This window comes from Erigeron canadensis, chromosome 8, assembly GCF_010389155.1.
Source record: "Erigeron canadensis isolate Cc75 chromosome 8, C_canadensis_v1, whole genome shotgun sequence".
Classification (NCBI taxonomy): domain Eukaryota; kingdom Viridiplantae; phylum Streptophyta; class Magnoliopsida; order Asterales; family Asteraceae; genus Erigeron; species Erigeron canadensis.
The window spans coordinates 2,432,884-2,447,414 of NC_057768.1; the positions used below are offsets into that span (position 1 = coordinate 2,432,884).

Below are 14,531 nucleotides of genomic sequence, written 5' to 3' on the forward strand. Positions count from 1 at the left end.
TAGTTAGGTAATTTTGATGCGAGCTATTAGTTAATTATGAATCAAAAATAAATACTCAAATTTGTTTATTGAAGGATTTCCAATTAAACAAATTAATTTAATATTACCGGTCTTGCTAATGACAATTATATGCGTTGTTATTAACGTACATAAAATTGTTGAGCTTGCGTTATGAAATGTAAAATGTTTTTTGGCCGATTGTAACAAACCATTGTTTGTTTTTGTTATATCTAAATTTATGACATCATAATTAAAATTATTTAAAATAAATTAAAGAATGAAAGGATTTTAGATGTGACAACTAAGCTTTTTTTTAGCTAAATTTTAGAATTGGACTTTAGCTTTATATATAAAAAAGATATGTAGTGTTGTCTGCTTATTTTTACATAACATAGCTAATCTAATAGATCACTACATCATACTTGGTTACACTTTGGTGCCATTATCCCCACAAATATTTATATCGAGAAGCGTGCTACCTCTTTTTATGGGTATGATATATGATGATTGCTTAAATCTAATTGGCCCGAGTTTGCAGGCTGGCGCGCCAAAAAGGAGGGGCACAAGAGAATTTTGGTGGCAACATATGTAAATCACGTTGTGATCGATTGACTCTTTTGGAGTAAACATTGTCGATCATCAACTATGATATGCCAGATTCTGCTGACACTTATCTCCACCGTGTAACTTTTCTCTTCATATTATCTGTTTAGTTATTTTTATTTTGAATATCAAGTTTATAAGTTTAGCAGTTTGACCTATTGTTGGTTAATTATAGTTGACTCGTTTTTGCATAAAGGGGTTTAGATCACGATGCTTTTATTTTGCCAGTGTTTTGCGTCTTAGTTTATGTTGTTTGGTGGCTGTAGGCTCCAAAGAGATTTGTGGTTGATTTCAAAGAGCTTCTTAATTAAGCTTATCGATACTTCAACATATATATGGTAAGTGTTTTATCCATAGTTACACAATAATATTTTAATTCAAGGGATACTATGCCTATGCTTGCTGTGAATTGTTTTTTATAAACATTACATGCTTTTTGGTAACTTCGTATCTGTTAGCTATCAACTCAATTGCCGAAACTAACCTCCAACTCTATTTGTCTTCTCCCATCTCCCTGAGCATCGATTTCATTCAATTTCGCTATCTGACTAGAGAGCCTAACGATTAATTAAGGAATGATATGCTTCATCTAAACTCGCCACCTTTAATAAAAAAAATAAATAAATAAGGAAGAAAGAATCAAAACCTGGCAATAATCAGGCTAAAAACAATATGATTAACTTTTGAAACCATCAATAATGCAAAAATACAAAAGAAACGCCACACTTTGCATAAACACTTTGAAAGTTAAGTGTCAACTGTCGAGCATGACAAGTTTCTAAACTTTTTTTCTTAAACCAACACAACTGTTAGTTTATAGAAGCGGGTTATAAGATTTCAGACAAAGGTAAACTTGAGATAATCAGTGGATTATTAAGTTGTTGAGAATTACTTGGATACTAGCCTTACTGGGGATTAGTGGGTACCAAATGGTACATGGGATCAGATCATCTAATTACCTTTTTTATAAAGTTTCAGACAGCCATGGGTGTTTAAATATAGATTTCATAGGTATGAAATACCTAGTATATGATCCACAATAGGGATTAATTTCCTCGAATGTAAGAAATTTTGAATGAATGTTTATAGTAGGAAATAACTAAAGTTGTGTGTATTGTATGTAAACAACTTTGAAATAATGTTTATTGAATGTAAGAATTTCGTTTCAACCAATTAAAATCTGACAAGTGGCACCTGTAGATGGTTGTCACGTATGTTTTCTTACATACATAAACATTTTTTCAAGTTGCTTACATACAATATACATAACTTTAGTTTTTTCCTACGATAGACATTCAGTCAAAGATAGTTACATCTCAGGAAACTAATCCCTCCACAATAAGAAGACATGTATCAGAATATGTTGTTTAAATGTGCTCTCATATAAAGTTATGATAATCAGATAATCAAGTATTTGACCAAGAATATTAATCAGCTATATAAGAGGGTAAAGAATATAATGAAACAAATATATAATATTGTATAACGTTGAAACTTGAACCATTTATAACTAAATATTAAGTTATTAACACTATGTCGAATTACTCTAGTAGCTATCTTAGCCTTTTGATCATTCCTTTGCATATGGTTTAATAATCTAATAAGGCATAGTTTTTTTTTTATTTTATCTCATTACTTTTTAACCTGAAATTGCTCCAGGTGGATCGTGTGCAAGGCCTTGTTGATAAATTGATGAGTTTAAAGATAGGAGCTTCGAGCTAAGGCTTCAATTAATGCAACCTTTAAAGGTGACTCAAGTGTGGAAGATATATCTGTCGTAAAATGAAATCTACTCTGCCGTTTGTTTTTGAATGAAAATGTACATCCTTTATACTGTTTGTTCTGCGGTCAATAGTTTTGTTTGTGGGTGAGTGAGTAGGTTAATGTGAGTATGATTGTGGTCACACTATTTACGGACGTAAGAGCATTGAGAAGAATTGAGAAAAGACGACTAGACGAGTCAACCGTTAGACATACAAGCAACCTTTTTTACGAATTCCTGCCCATATGTCGTGTTGATTCAGGCCACAAATAAACACCTATCCTATTTATACATAAAATAAGCTCTTCTTTTCTTTCTTTTTTATATCCTATTTATAGGATCAAACATTGGTGTTTAACATAATTTTGTGTCCAAAAAGAAGGAAAAGAATGCAAACTGCATTTCCGAATGTTCTTTTGATATATGAATTCCTAGATGTTGATGTACTAAAGTAGTCCACATACACAAATTGGTACTAAAGTGCGTTTTCTTTTTCATCTTTAGTGTCTGTCTGTTAAGAAACGAGCAATAGGAGTTTATATGGGTTGGTTTAACCAAGATATATTAGCTAAACCGCAGGACATTCTATTTAACCGATTTGAGAATTTACTACGAGTAATTAATAAAATAGTTTGATTACTTGCTTGTTTTGAGAAAAAAAATTAGTCATTTTACTTGAGTGTTACGAATTTTCAGTTAACTATGGATTTCTGAGACGGGTCAAGTACCCTTTTCCTAATTTTCCTAAAGAATAGTATATAGATTTGATGTATTAAATATGAAAACAAAATCTTAACCTTAACTCTTAACTAGTTTAATGTCATTGTAAAAGAAAAACATGCATGTACCATCTGACCATGTTTGTCTGGATTTAATCATATAAAGATCACAAGTTGATTAAAATGTTGTCATATGAATCGTTGTACGAGTAACATTGTATCTTGTCTATATTCCCACGAACAAACCTAACAAGAAATCGAGTGGCGTACAGGGACGGAGCCAGGATTTGTTATTCACGGGGGCCGGGTGACGAAAGATACAGGGTCGGTCTTGAGTTTATCTAAGGCCCTAAGCGAGATAACTAGAATATGCCTTTATCAAATATTTATAAACAAACAACCCAAGGGTTTAAAATAAGGCTCCTTTATCCGCAAATTTAACTTAATTAAAAGAATTAATTGTTGAAGGTTAAGAGCTGGTTCAATTGTCTAAAATCCGAATAACAATAACCATTTTTTTTTATATGAAAACATTCGAATATATATAAAATATTTAAATACCGTCTTATTATTGTAGTAGCCAAAGATTATGTTAAATTATTAAATATATCATGTTAAATTAGAAAATAAAACACATTTATTATAAAATTCATAACAGTACATCAGTTTATTATGTCCAAGGTTTAAAAGAAAACTTTTCAAGACTAAAATAACTATTTTATAAAACATGTGATAGTTTAGGGGCTAAATGAAATATAATATTAAATATATATTATCAAATCTTGCAAATAATGTCTTCTTCCTCGTTAGGAACCTGCAAACGATATCCATCAAACCTTCAAATCTCTTTTTTTTTTATAGAAGTATTGTCCAACAACTAAAAAGAAAAAAAAGAAACAAATCATCTTTTCCAGCGTTTTCACCACCACTTTGAGCATATTAGTGTTGGGGGTGGTTTAGCACTTGTGAACCCACCATTCTTTCCGCCATAACATGTAACTTCCGGTAAAAATCATGGCTGTTGGCAGGGACCAAACACCCCCTAGCCCCCCCCCCCCCCCCCCCCCTCTCCCTCCGTCTATGGTGGTGTATATATACAAGAAAGATGGACATGTTTAATTAGTCACTTTTAGTTGCTGTTTGCTCATGGATATGTCTATTTCATCCCCATCCATCAATCCACCAAATGATTTCGGACGGGTATATCAAATAATGCACAATGATACAAACGTATACAGAAAATAGCAGCACGGGTGATATATGATCACCTCAATACTAGAATTTATTAGAACAAACGCAAGAGCCGATCAAGTACATCAAGATTCTCCTTTTTGTTCGACAGGTATGAGAAGAAAATTATATATATAATTACAAAAAAAGAAAAAAAAATTGTAAAATTAAAAGTGGGGTATATTAGTTGAAGAGATAGTTATGATGGTTGATAAAATGATCCCTTGAGGTTCATTTGTTCATGCCAGTTGCATCTTTGGCTGCATCCGCAACTCCTTGTGCACCTGCCTTGATCTGTTGGCCAGCCTGCAACATTTTTAAAGTCGAGTTTAACAAACTGGTATCCAAGAATGCTACATTTGATATACTGGAAATCAGATTTGCGAAAACAAAATAAATCTTGGGACCTGTTGGGCTGTTTCCTGAGCAGACGCGGCTGCTTGGCTAGCTTTGTCCATCAGCTGGTTGCTCTTCTCCTAAAAACAAGAGAACAAAGACCAAACAATATATATTCATATTAATCAGTATATTTTTAATTTAATTTTGACACGCTGAGCAAAGAACGGGCCCAAAATAAACCAAATAGACGAAAATCATAATGAAAAGTTAAAAGGAAAGTAGAAAGATTAGCAACCTCGGCTTGGCCCTTGGCTTGGCCAGCGTTGTAGCTTGCGCTTTGGCTGTTATTCATGATTCTTGTTCTGAGATTGGTTTGATTGCAATGTGTTGACACAAACAGATTGTTTTGAGGAAACGCTACGAGGGGAAGATGGGATTATATATGGCATGTAAACACTTGTTTTACATGAATTTCTCCAAGTTTTTCTGGTGCTTGAACAAGGAAAACCATCTATGTTGGAGAAACACAAGGAGAAGTTAACACTTGTATAATCTTATGTGTCTCCTTTTTGTTTTACCAATTATAGATTGAACCACAAAACACTACTTTTACACATGAACCACTCTTTAATTTTTTCTGTCCCGTTTTCTGAAAACTTTGATATTGTTAATTACTTATTGCTTGCATCGCCCAAGAATTAACAGGTACCGCGTTTCTACTTTCTAGTAAACAATTAATACCAAATTAGGGGGATAAAATTGAAATATTTGAGAATTATATCAAGTTATCTACCAAATAAGAAAGAGGATAGAGACATTTTTGAAGGGACATATGGCGTTTTGCATCGTGTTAGTGATTGGTTAGTGACGCATGTAAGGGGTCAAAAGTTGGATGTAACGCTGACAAATTTTTTTATAATTTGTCCTTATTCTGAAAACACACTACATATAGAGATTTAGAATTACAGATTTTAAGCCAGTTTGTATTCCAGATTGTACTTCAAGTCTTCAATTGTTATCTTCCTTAGGCTAATGGGAGCAAGGCTTTATGAGGAAGCTTTTCATAGGAGCATCTCTTAACAAGTGGCAATCCACTCATCAAGGGGCTTCTTTTTATTTTATCTTGGAGCAAGGCTTTATGAGGAAGCCCTTCTAGTGGGCCAAACTTGTATTTTTTATTTTTTTGTTTTATGTTTTGTTTAATAAAACTTTGTTTTTTACAATTCTTTACCTTTAGTTTTTACATTTGCAAAAAAAATCTTTAAAATTGAGAATGTCCAAAATATTCACTAAACTAGTTTTATTGCGATACCCATTGAACGAATTGGTTATTACAAGGTTGTAAGCCATTTCACAATATAAAGTCAATGCAACAACAAATGGATCATTGACATTGAACTTCTGCACACAAACTGTCTAACTAAGTTAATGGCTAAAACTACCGCACTTTCGACGACATCATCATATTCGTCGGAGCCTATAGAATTAAAAGAAGATGACGATGATGAAGATGAGGAAGAAATATCATTGGGATCCATAGATGAAAGATAAGGTGAATAATTGTGTGTAAATTGTATAAAAATTTGTAAGAAAGAAAGATCGATAGATAGTTGTGAAAATATGGTTGTGAAATATTAAATATGTGTATATATAGGAAATAGGAGGGGTTAAAGTGAAAAAAAAAATTAAAAAACATAGTAGCCTTTTGGAATCTATAGCCGTTCGCACAACGTTTCTTTTTTTTGAAGCGTCTTGTAATCCGCGCCTGGAGTATTTTTTTTATCAATAAAGCCCCTTGGGGCAATGTACAAGGCTTCTTGGAGGTTTATAGGGCTTCTTGTAGAATAAAAAAGGTAAAATAACGCCTTAGTCCGGATGGCCTTAAACAGTGAATAACTTTAATTCTACGACATGACAACTGCAGTTTGAGAAATTCAAACGTGAGAGCATCTGGAACCAAAAGGCAAAGACTAGACGGCTAGCTAGACTATGCAAGAATTAGGCCATCAAGTCTTGTTCAAAACCTTGATAGTAAATTCTTCATGACTGTACAGTATATTTGTTACCATTGCATATATACAATATTGCAACTTCATGTTGAAACCATTAGGAGATACATGCAATTACGTAAATAATGATAAATGTAGACAGCATCAAACTTACAACCAAAACAAACAGCAACAAAATATTCACATATATCAAATATAAAACATGCCACAAGGTTTTATTGATACTGCAAATGATGTCCATAACACATAATAACCAAAAGCAACAAGTACTAAATGGGCAAGGAACAATAGGAACACCAAGCCCTCAACAACATAAACTTAAACATAAGCAACATTATTAAGCAGTAAATCTTGATTAGTCAAGCCTTATTTCTTCGCCACTTCTTCGTCTTCGTGCTCACTCCAACAGCCATGCAGAGTGGACCTGGGAGAGCCACAGCAGCTATCTCCCTTAGAGAATCCATAATACACCATTGAACCACCTTCACCCAGATCTTCAAAGCTTCTTTCTTTCACAGTATATGCTTCCACATTCAGATTTTGATGATCTTTTAAGTCATTTCCATGCAACGATACAGTAAACTCACGGGGCTGGAAGCAAGCCAATACCCTTTCAATCAAATGGGTTAGCTCGGTGGACGATTCTAAGGCATAACCCACAGCTTCAAAGCTAGCATAGCTAAAACCATCTTCAGGTGTTACATGGATAGTTGAAATAGCACCCTCTTCAATGGCGTTCATCGAGTACCCACACGGGTCAAAGTCAAAATCACAAATTTGGGACTCGGGTAGAATCTTTCGGATACCAGAAACTTCAGTCATTTCAGCTGCAGAGCTAGATTGAGTCTTGAAAAACACGGCAGCGCTCTTCTTTTCCAAACCCGTCATACACATTTCAAGTGTGTAAATGGGCGGATCAGTGGATTCTGCTGAAACAGAATAGACGTGCCATCGTTGGCTTTGGTCAACACCTCCCATGACATAGGCTTTGCTGCCAGAACCAAGCTTCCCGAAGTAACTATCAAGGACCGCCACTTCTTCGATGAAGCTACGGTGTGGAAACGGCTGTGCTCCTGGAAAGATAAAATTTCCACGAGTATACCTTACAGATTTGACAGCAAGGGAGAGTTCGGAAGATAACTCAAGTATAGGTGGGATCGAAAGGAGCAGCTTTGTGGTGCCACAAGTCTTGATGATAATCTTATATGGGTAAACAAAGAGGCTTGATTCCGAAAGAACGTAAGAGTCTAATAACTCATTTGATAGAGAAGAAACAATGGTGCACTGAGCCGGTGTCAGAATTACATCCAGTTGTTCCTTAGTCAGAGAACGGAGGCCCTTGCCTCCAGGGTCAGCAAAGAAACCAGGTTCAGAAAAAGTAATTTCAAGTCTCTTTTCATAGCCTTCAAAGCCAATAGCAGACATGACTTCGACCGTCATTTATAAAAGAGTGTTGCAGAAATTATAAGGTGGAATATGAGACGTGAGAAGACAAAGAAAGGTTTGGTAGAATAAAAAAAACACGATTGAATGAATAACTACTATCTACGGGTTATGCAGTATGGATCAGAACTCAGGATGGTTTGCGAGCACACTGTTAAAATAATTAAAAAAAGAAGCTAGTTAGTATAGAATCATTGAGATATAGTCTAGTGATAATCAAATGAAATGTATGCATATAAACAGATAATACTATAAGAGAATCTTACGTTGGAGTAAGCAGCAGATTTGAATTTCTTAATTCCACCGTTTGGTCGCACGTCTTCAATTCCGTAGCCGAGGGGAGCTTCGTAGAACAAGGATTTACTACTACTACTAGACTTCTTCTTGCCGGCTTTCGATTCCATTAGATCATTCAATTGTCCTGCATATATACAGTGGAAACCGTGTAAGAACCAGATATATGTCACTGGATAATGCATAAATTCAACATAAGATAGAAGTAACATATAAAAGGTAGCATTCAAAATCCAAAAAAACGAGCACTTATGTATGTACTTCTCTTTAAGCATGTTACTGTATTATGTTTCAGATGATCGGCCAATTATAAAAATTGTTGTTTTATAACATGCTACTGGCTTAGCCGCTCGCTGTTACATCTCACACAGCTTTGTAGATAGTTAAAAAATATTTTTTTAAAAGTTAGATGGTTAAAAACAAAACCAACAAAAAACATTATGTTGCTATCACAAATAACCATTATAACTATCATTCAAATACTTTTAATGATTAAACATTTTACAAGGTTTAATAATTTGTTTTTGACAAACCTTTTATAGAACAACACATACGTTAATACATGACCCATATAGTTTAACTATAAACTTACTTGGTATATTTCAAAATTCCTTTAACATATCAAACGTAAACAATACTTTCATTCGACAAGTTCTTTACGTAACTGTTAACTCTCAAAAAAGAGACCAACTTGTAAAAATAATCCAAGTTCTTATACAATTATTCCAAACTAATAATATTTGCATTGAAATGTATCGTATTGAGCTAGACTTTACAATACAATTTAGCTTAAAAGAATCTACATAACTAACAAATTCTTAAACTATAAGTATAACTTTAGCTAATATAAACCTTTTATAATAACAATAAAAGTATGAATGACTCTTTTAATCCAAATATCAAAATCGATGTAAAAATCAACGGTATGTTAACACCTGGTAGCATACAGTTTAAAACCAAACAATTCTAAAAGAACAATGCAAATCTACACATAAACATTAATATATATATATATACACATATATATATATATAAACCAACAATAACCACATGTATTATTAATTTATTATTATGCATAATACTGCTTCTTCATAATCAAATATATCAGCAAATAAGAGTAAATTATCCAAAACAATGTAGATATAATATATACATATATATATATACAACGTATTTTCTTTACAAATATATATCATCTATAATAACATTGTAAATTTAAATGATCAGAAACATAAATAGTCAATTAAAAATTAAAAACTAAACCTAGATAGATAAGTTTAATTAAAAATAAGAAAACAGAAAATAACATATGAATCCACAATCAGGATGATAATCAATTACTCGTAATAATATTCTTAAAATAAAAAATCACAGATGAACATATATAAACCCTAGAAATAATATAATAAAAACATCAAAAAAATTTTAAAGAATTGAGTAACGTACCGATTGGTTATGAATAAAAATTCAGAGAAATAAAAATGGGTTAATTAATAGGATTGTAGATTGGGTTAATTGATAGATTGAACGAAAAGGTAATTTGATAAAAAGAAGGAAGAAAGCACGCAATTGATTTTGAGAATTTTATTTTTGTATAATGATTTGTGGAAAAGGGTCTGGGAATTGTATATATAGTACGTGGAAAAATATATAACGCCCAGCCCAACTCGGCCTGGCCCAACAAGTAACCGTGTAAACCACGTATAAATTACGCTACTAACCAACAAGGGAGCATCTTTTAATCCTTGGATCTAATTGAGAATCTGATACCGGAGTCTGATTTGATCACGGAATCTACTTGTTGACTGGGGTTTAAAACAGGTCATGAGGATGTAATTCTATCCCCCATAAGAATGAAAAACTATAAATTCCCTATCACTATTTATTAGTAATTTTTAATATATTAAAAACCATTCTAAATCTTGAGCTTTTGTTTAATATTTTATAGAATAGATTACATGAATTGTACCTGAAGTATACTCCATGACCATTTTGGTACAATTTTTTAAATTCTTATACCTAAATTTTTCAAAATCTTACTTGTACGATACGTAAGATTGATGACCGTCTATTTGGCTGTTAAATTCATCTATTTGAGAACTATTTTTGTTATTTTCTAACAAGAAACCAAAAGGTAATTATTTTATATAGTAATAAGATTTATTAGTTAACAAAATATACATAAATAGCCACAACATTATAGTTTTCGTAAGTTACTATGAGATTTCATGATTTGTAATTTAAATACCAAAATATTGAAAACTTCACTTCTGAATCGGTTTAGGCAACTTGAATTTAGAGTGTGGCCGGTCTTTCGACTTTTGCTCATACATAGCCAAAACTATAAAGAAAAATAATTTCGTATTTTAAACATGAATCTGTTTCTACTTATTTTTGTTTTGCTGACACATAAGTTGGGGAGAAGACTAAGGTATAAATTTTGATCCTTCTTTTTTTCTTTAAACTTTCTGTCTTTTAAAAATTAAAAATACATTTTTTATTCACTAATATAAACTTCTTCATTTAATATACTTATAATACCTTTAATGAAATAAGTAACATAGAAGATAGATCTCAATTTAAAATACCATCTTTAATATCAATTACTTTTATATTTACCGTCATCATCGCCCCATCACTGTCACCACTGCCGTCTCCACCACCGTCACCACCACCCCTCACTACTCTCACTGCCGCCGCATTGCGTGAGTATAAGTCTAGTTAAATAGAATATGAATAATGTAGATTTGTTTGGTGTTAAAAAGAAAAATAACATATTTCAGCATTCAATTATGGAATTCTACAAAATTAATAAATTAAACTAAAAAATGTGGGGAAAAAAAAATTGTACCTATCATATTGTGGATTTATCATTTATGTGTAAAGGTAATCATACTTTTTTTAAGAATTTAATTTTGTGTAAAGCTAAAAAAAAAAATTTCAAGATCTATCTCCAAAATAATAGAGTTTCGAATCATATTCTTGCCTTAGCATTAGCATTATGGGTATGACACTTTTTGAACCACCCACCCTATTAAGGAATTTTATTTATCTGTCAAACATGCAATTTTTGTGGCCATGAATTAATCAACGATATTATGTAACGTCATAGTTACCTTACTCTTTTGACAAAGTGTTTTGGATTTTATCATGATAATATTCTATTGCTTGCTTTTTTTTCTTGTCTCTAAACGAACAATTCAAGAATTTTTTTCTCTCAAGTATATACTTGGTAAAGCTAAGTCCAATTATATACACATGATATGAATGAATCTTAATTATCTCTCTATAATTCGTATTGAGTATTAAAAATAATCGAAAATTATAAACAAGTCGGAATACTATTTCAATCTCTAGCTTGCATAAGAAAGAAGCTTGTACTTTCAAATTTCAACGAAACAAAGATGCATCCATTTTATGTTTTTGCGCACACACAAAATTAGCAAAATTGAATTTCTTCATTTTATGTTTTCTATTGGTGCTTGTTAAAATTATACTCAATACTCGTAATATATGCGTGGATACATTGAACCTATATCTACCTATATGCTGAAGAAGATATATCCATAGCAAGCCACGTAATAGACTAATAGGACAATATCTCATATCATTGTAAGTGCCATTGTGCCAATAAGCTAGAGTCTTTATCACGGCCGTTTCATGGTTTTAAAAGACCTGTTCTATATTAAAATAGGCCCGTATTTAAATAACTTTTAAAATGTAAGTTATGATTGTTCATAATTTTTTTGTTTATTTAGAGTATAATAAAATCATTTCATATCAATGATAAACTAAAAATAAAGTAAGGATAATAATGAAAAAAAAAAAGAAAAGAAAAAAAAAAAATCAAAGACTTGCTAAAAATTTCTTGTAGTCGAAAACCAATTTACTATAACTAAGTAAAAGTGGCCAAATGATTAGGTTGGATAACGGTCAAAACGAGTAATTTCTTTATAGACCAATGCTTTACGTCTATCTTGATTGAATATGAATTCTCTTGTATAACAAATTGCTGCAACTAAAATAGTTGCAAGGGAATTATGATTCATTGGGTTAGTCAAAGTCAAAATTTACCAAAAAAAATAAGCAAAACACTCGTTAACTTGTTATCCCCGCCTACTTATTAGGCTGAGGGAGAGCTTCACCGCCCATTCCCTCTCCTCCCCGTCTACTCCCTAAATGCACGGAGTGCTTCCCGTCCCTCCTCGCCCCTCCCCACCCTTTTTTATTTAATTTATTTTTTATCAACAAATAATTAAAACTTTTATTTAATAAATTAAAACTAATATAATATTAAATTAATTTAACAAAATAAAACATGAAACTACAATCTAAAACGAAACAACAACACAATAAATAACTTTAAAATAGTCATAAACTTATAATACTACAAATAAAAATAATGATAATGATAATAATGATAATAATAATTTATTCAATTTTTTTTAATAACTTATACAAAACAAAAGAAAAAACTTTTAGCTAAATTTAATAAATAGTTTAAAACCTTAGGGTGTAAAATGTAAATACATAAACTTATCCTTTTGGGAATCTTGGGCTGCGTGACTCCATATTCCTCAAGGCACCATCACCTGAAACTTTATATATATATATATATATATATATACTAGTCCTAATACCCATATGATATACGGTAGCTATATAAATTATATCATAAGTAAATTCGAATATGCCTCATACATGATTCGTGAGTATGAAATAAATTATGGTTAAAATAAACTGATTATCGAAGCTAAATTATAATAAACAGTAATGATATATATATATATTTAGTTAGAGTGTTGAATTTACCTTAAATTTTTAGAATTACATCAAAATCGAAACTTGTAAATATAGTGGATGACCACAAATACCCTTGTAATTTCGGATCTTAAACTCAAAATTTTGAAATTTTCATGTTAATAACTTATTATTATAAGAAATATAAGTAAATATGAGTTGAAGAATTGAAAAAGAAATAGAAAATTTAATTATTAATAAGAAAACGATCAATCAAATAAGATTATAATGTCTTTTGTATTAATAACTTATTACAATATAAATTTTCACATGAAAAACTAAAACAAAATACATATAAAAGCTATTAATATGATCAAAATATAATTCGTTCTATGATATGCTGTCTAAAATTCTCAATTGTGATTTACTTAACACCAATGATATGGAGATCTAAATATTTTACAATTCTAATTCTAAGCAAATTCATATTGGTTGTAACTTTATTTAATAGATAAGTTAACAATTCTACTTCTATACAAATTCATATTGGTTGTACCTTTTTGATTTAATAATTAGAGATCGTAATGATTTACAAAAATAATTTTAATTATTTAAGGTAACTAAAAATTAAAACTTATTTAATTTAGACTAAAAGAACATGTATCACTTAAATACACCGCCATGTGTTGGTCAATGAATGTTATAATCATGTTTTAGTTTATTGGTAGATTTTGTGTATATATATCACGGAAATGCCAGGCTAGTTAAAAAAAAAAAAAAAAAAACATAACCAACGGTCGAATATAACGTTCACAAAGTGGAGACCAACCCGGGGATGGCTCTCCCTATTGTGCTCACCACCCAACCACTCCGTCCACCCTTAAGGCTCGACGGGAGCCAAATCAATTATTCTTATGATTAGGAAAAAGTGCTTGAATAGGATTATAGCTGGATTTATGTTGATTGACTATGGAACAGGCATATTTGTTTTGTTAATCATTAAGTAACTGAATTAATAAAGTAACTGAATAAATATAACGTCTATATGGATTAAACCAATATGATTATTTATTTGTTTATTAAGTCAGAAAAACAAACACTTTTAATGACTTAATGAATTAAATATTTTTGATTAAGTCATGATTTTTTTATTTAGACCCTAACAGGATTTCGAGAAGCATGTGATAAGTTTTGTAAGAAAAAGAAGAGATTATTGAGATGAATAATGTAACAACTACAAATCTCATTGTTACTCACTTAAGGGGTACCTGTGCAACGTGGTGACAAAGGCGGTGGTGGCGGCGACAATGGTGGTGGGGTGGTAGGAGTGTAGTGTTTATGTAAAAGTAATTGATGTAAAAGAAGATTTGTAATTATGTTATAGGTTGAGGG

At 31.4% G+C, this 14,531-nt stretch overlaps 2 protein-coding genes and 1 long non-coding RNA gene across 3 annotated transcripts; 1 reads left to right on the plus strand and 2 right to left on the minus strand.

The window, feature by feature from the left end:
- Positions 1–510: 510 nt before the first annotated feature.
- Positions 511–2,623, plus strand: LOC122609868. The gene is made up of 3 exons (XR_006325408.1): positions 511–683; positions 870–941; positions 2,263–2,623. It is a non-coding gene; the product is annotated as an uncharacterized LOC122609868 (long non-coding RNA).
- Positions 2,624–4,317: 1,694 nt separating this feature from the next.
- Positions 4,318–5,246, minus strand: LOC122580528 (stress-induced protein KIN2-like). The gene is made up of 3 exons (XM_043752803.1): positions 4,949–5,246; positions 4,722–4,790; positions 4,318–4,620 (listed from the first exon to the last, which is right to left on the minus strand). Exons 1-3 carry the CDS (start codon positions 5,003–5,005, stop codon positions 4,546–4,548), a joined length of 201 nt encoding a protein of 66 aa, XP_043608738.1. The 5' UTR covers positions 5,006–5,246; the 3' UTR covers positions 4,318–4,545.
- Positions 5,247–6,856: 1,610 nt separating this feature from the next.
- On the minus strand, positions 6,857–8,465 carry LOC122611343 (S-adenosylmethionine decarboxylase proenzyme-like). Its single transcript, XM_043784364.1, has 2 exons — positions 8,372–8,465; positions 6,857–8,256 (listed from the first exon to the last, which is right to left on the minus strand). The coding sequence occupies exon 2, from the start codon at positions 8,100–8,102 to the stop codon at positions 7,029–7,031; it is 1,074 nt and encodes a 357-aa protein (XP_043640299.1). The 5' UTR covers positions 8,103–8,256; positions 8,372–8,465; the 3' UTR covers positions 6,857–7,028.
- Between the last annotated feature and the right edge of the window lie 6,066 nt (positions 8,466–14,531).

Excerpts from the sequence above, each read along its gene's own strand:
- LOC122580528 (XM_043752803.1), bottom strand. The coding sequence starts at position 5,005 with ATGAATAACAGCCAAAGCGCAAGCTACAACGCTGGCCAAGCCAAGGGC. Across the intron at positions 4,791-4,948 it reads AAGCCAAGGGCCAAGCCGAG|GAGAAGAGCAACCAGCTGAT; the intron begins GTTGCTAATCTT and ends TCTTGTTTTTAG. Across the intron at positions 4,621-4,721 it reads CTCAGGAAACAGCCCAACAG|GCTGGCCAACAGATCAAGGC; the intron begins GTCCCAAGATTT and ends AAAATGTTGCAG.
- LOC122611343 (XM_043784364.1), bottom strand. The coding sequence starts at position 8,102 with ATGACGGTCGAAGTCATGTCTGCTATTGGCTTTGAAGGCTATGAAAAG.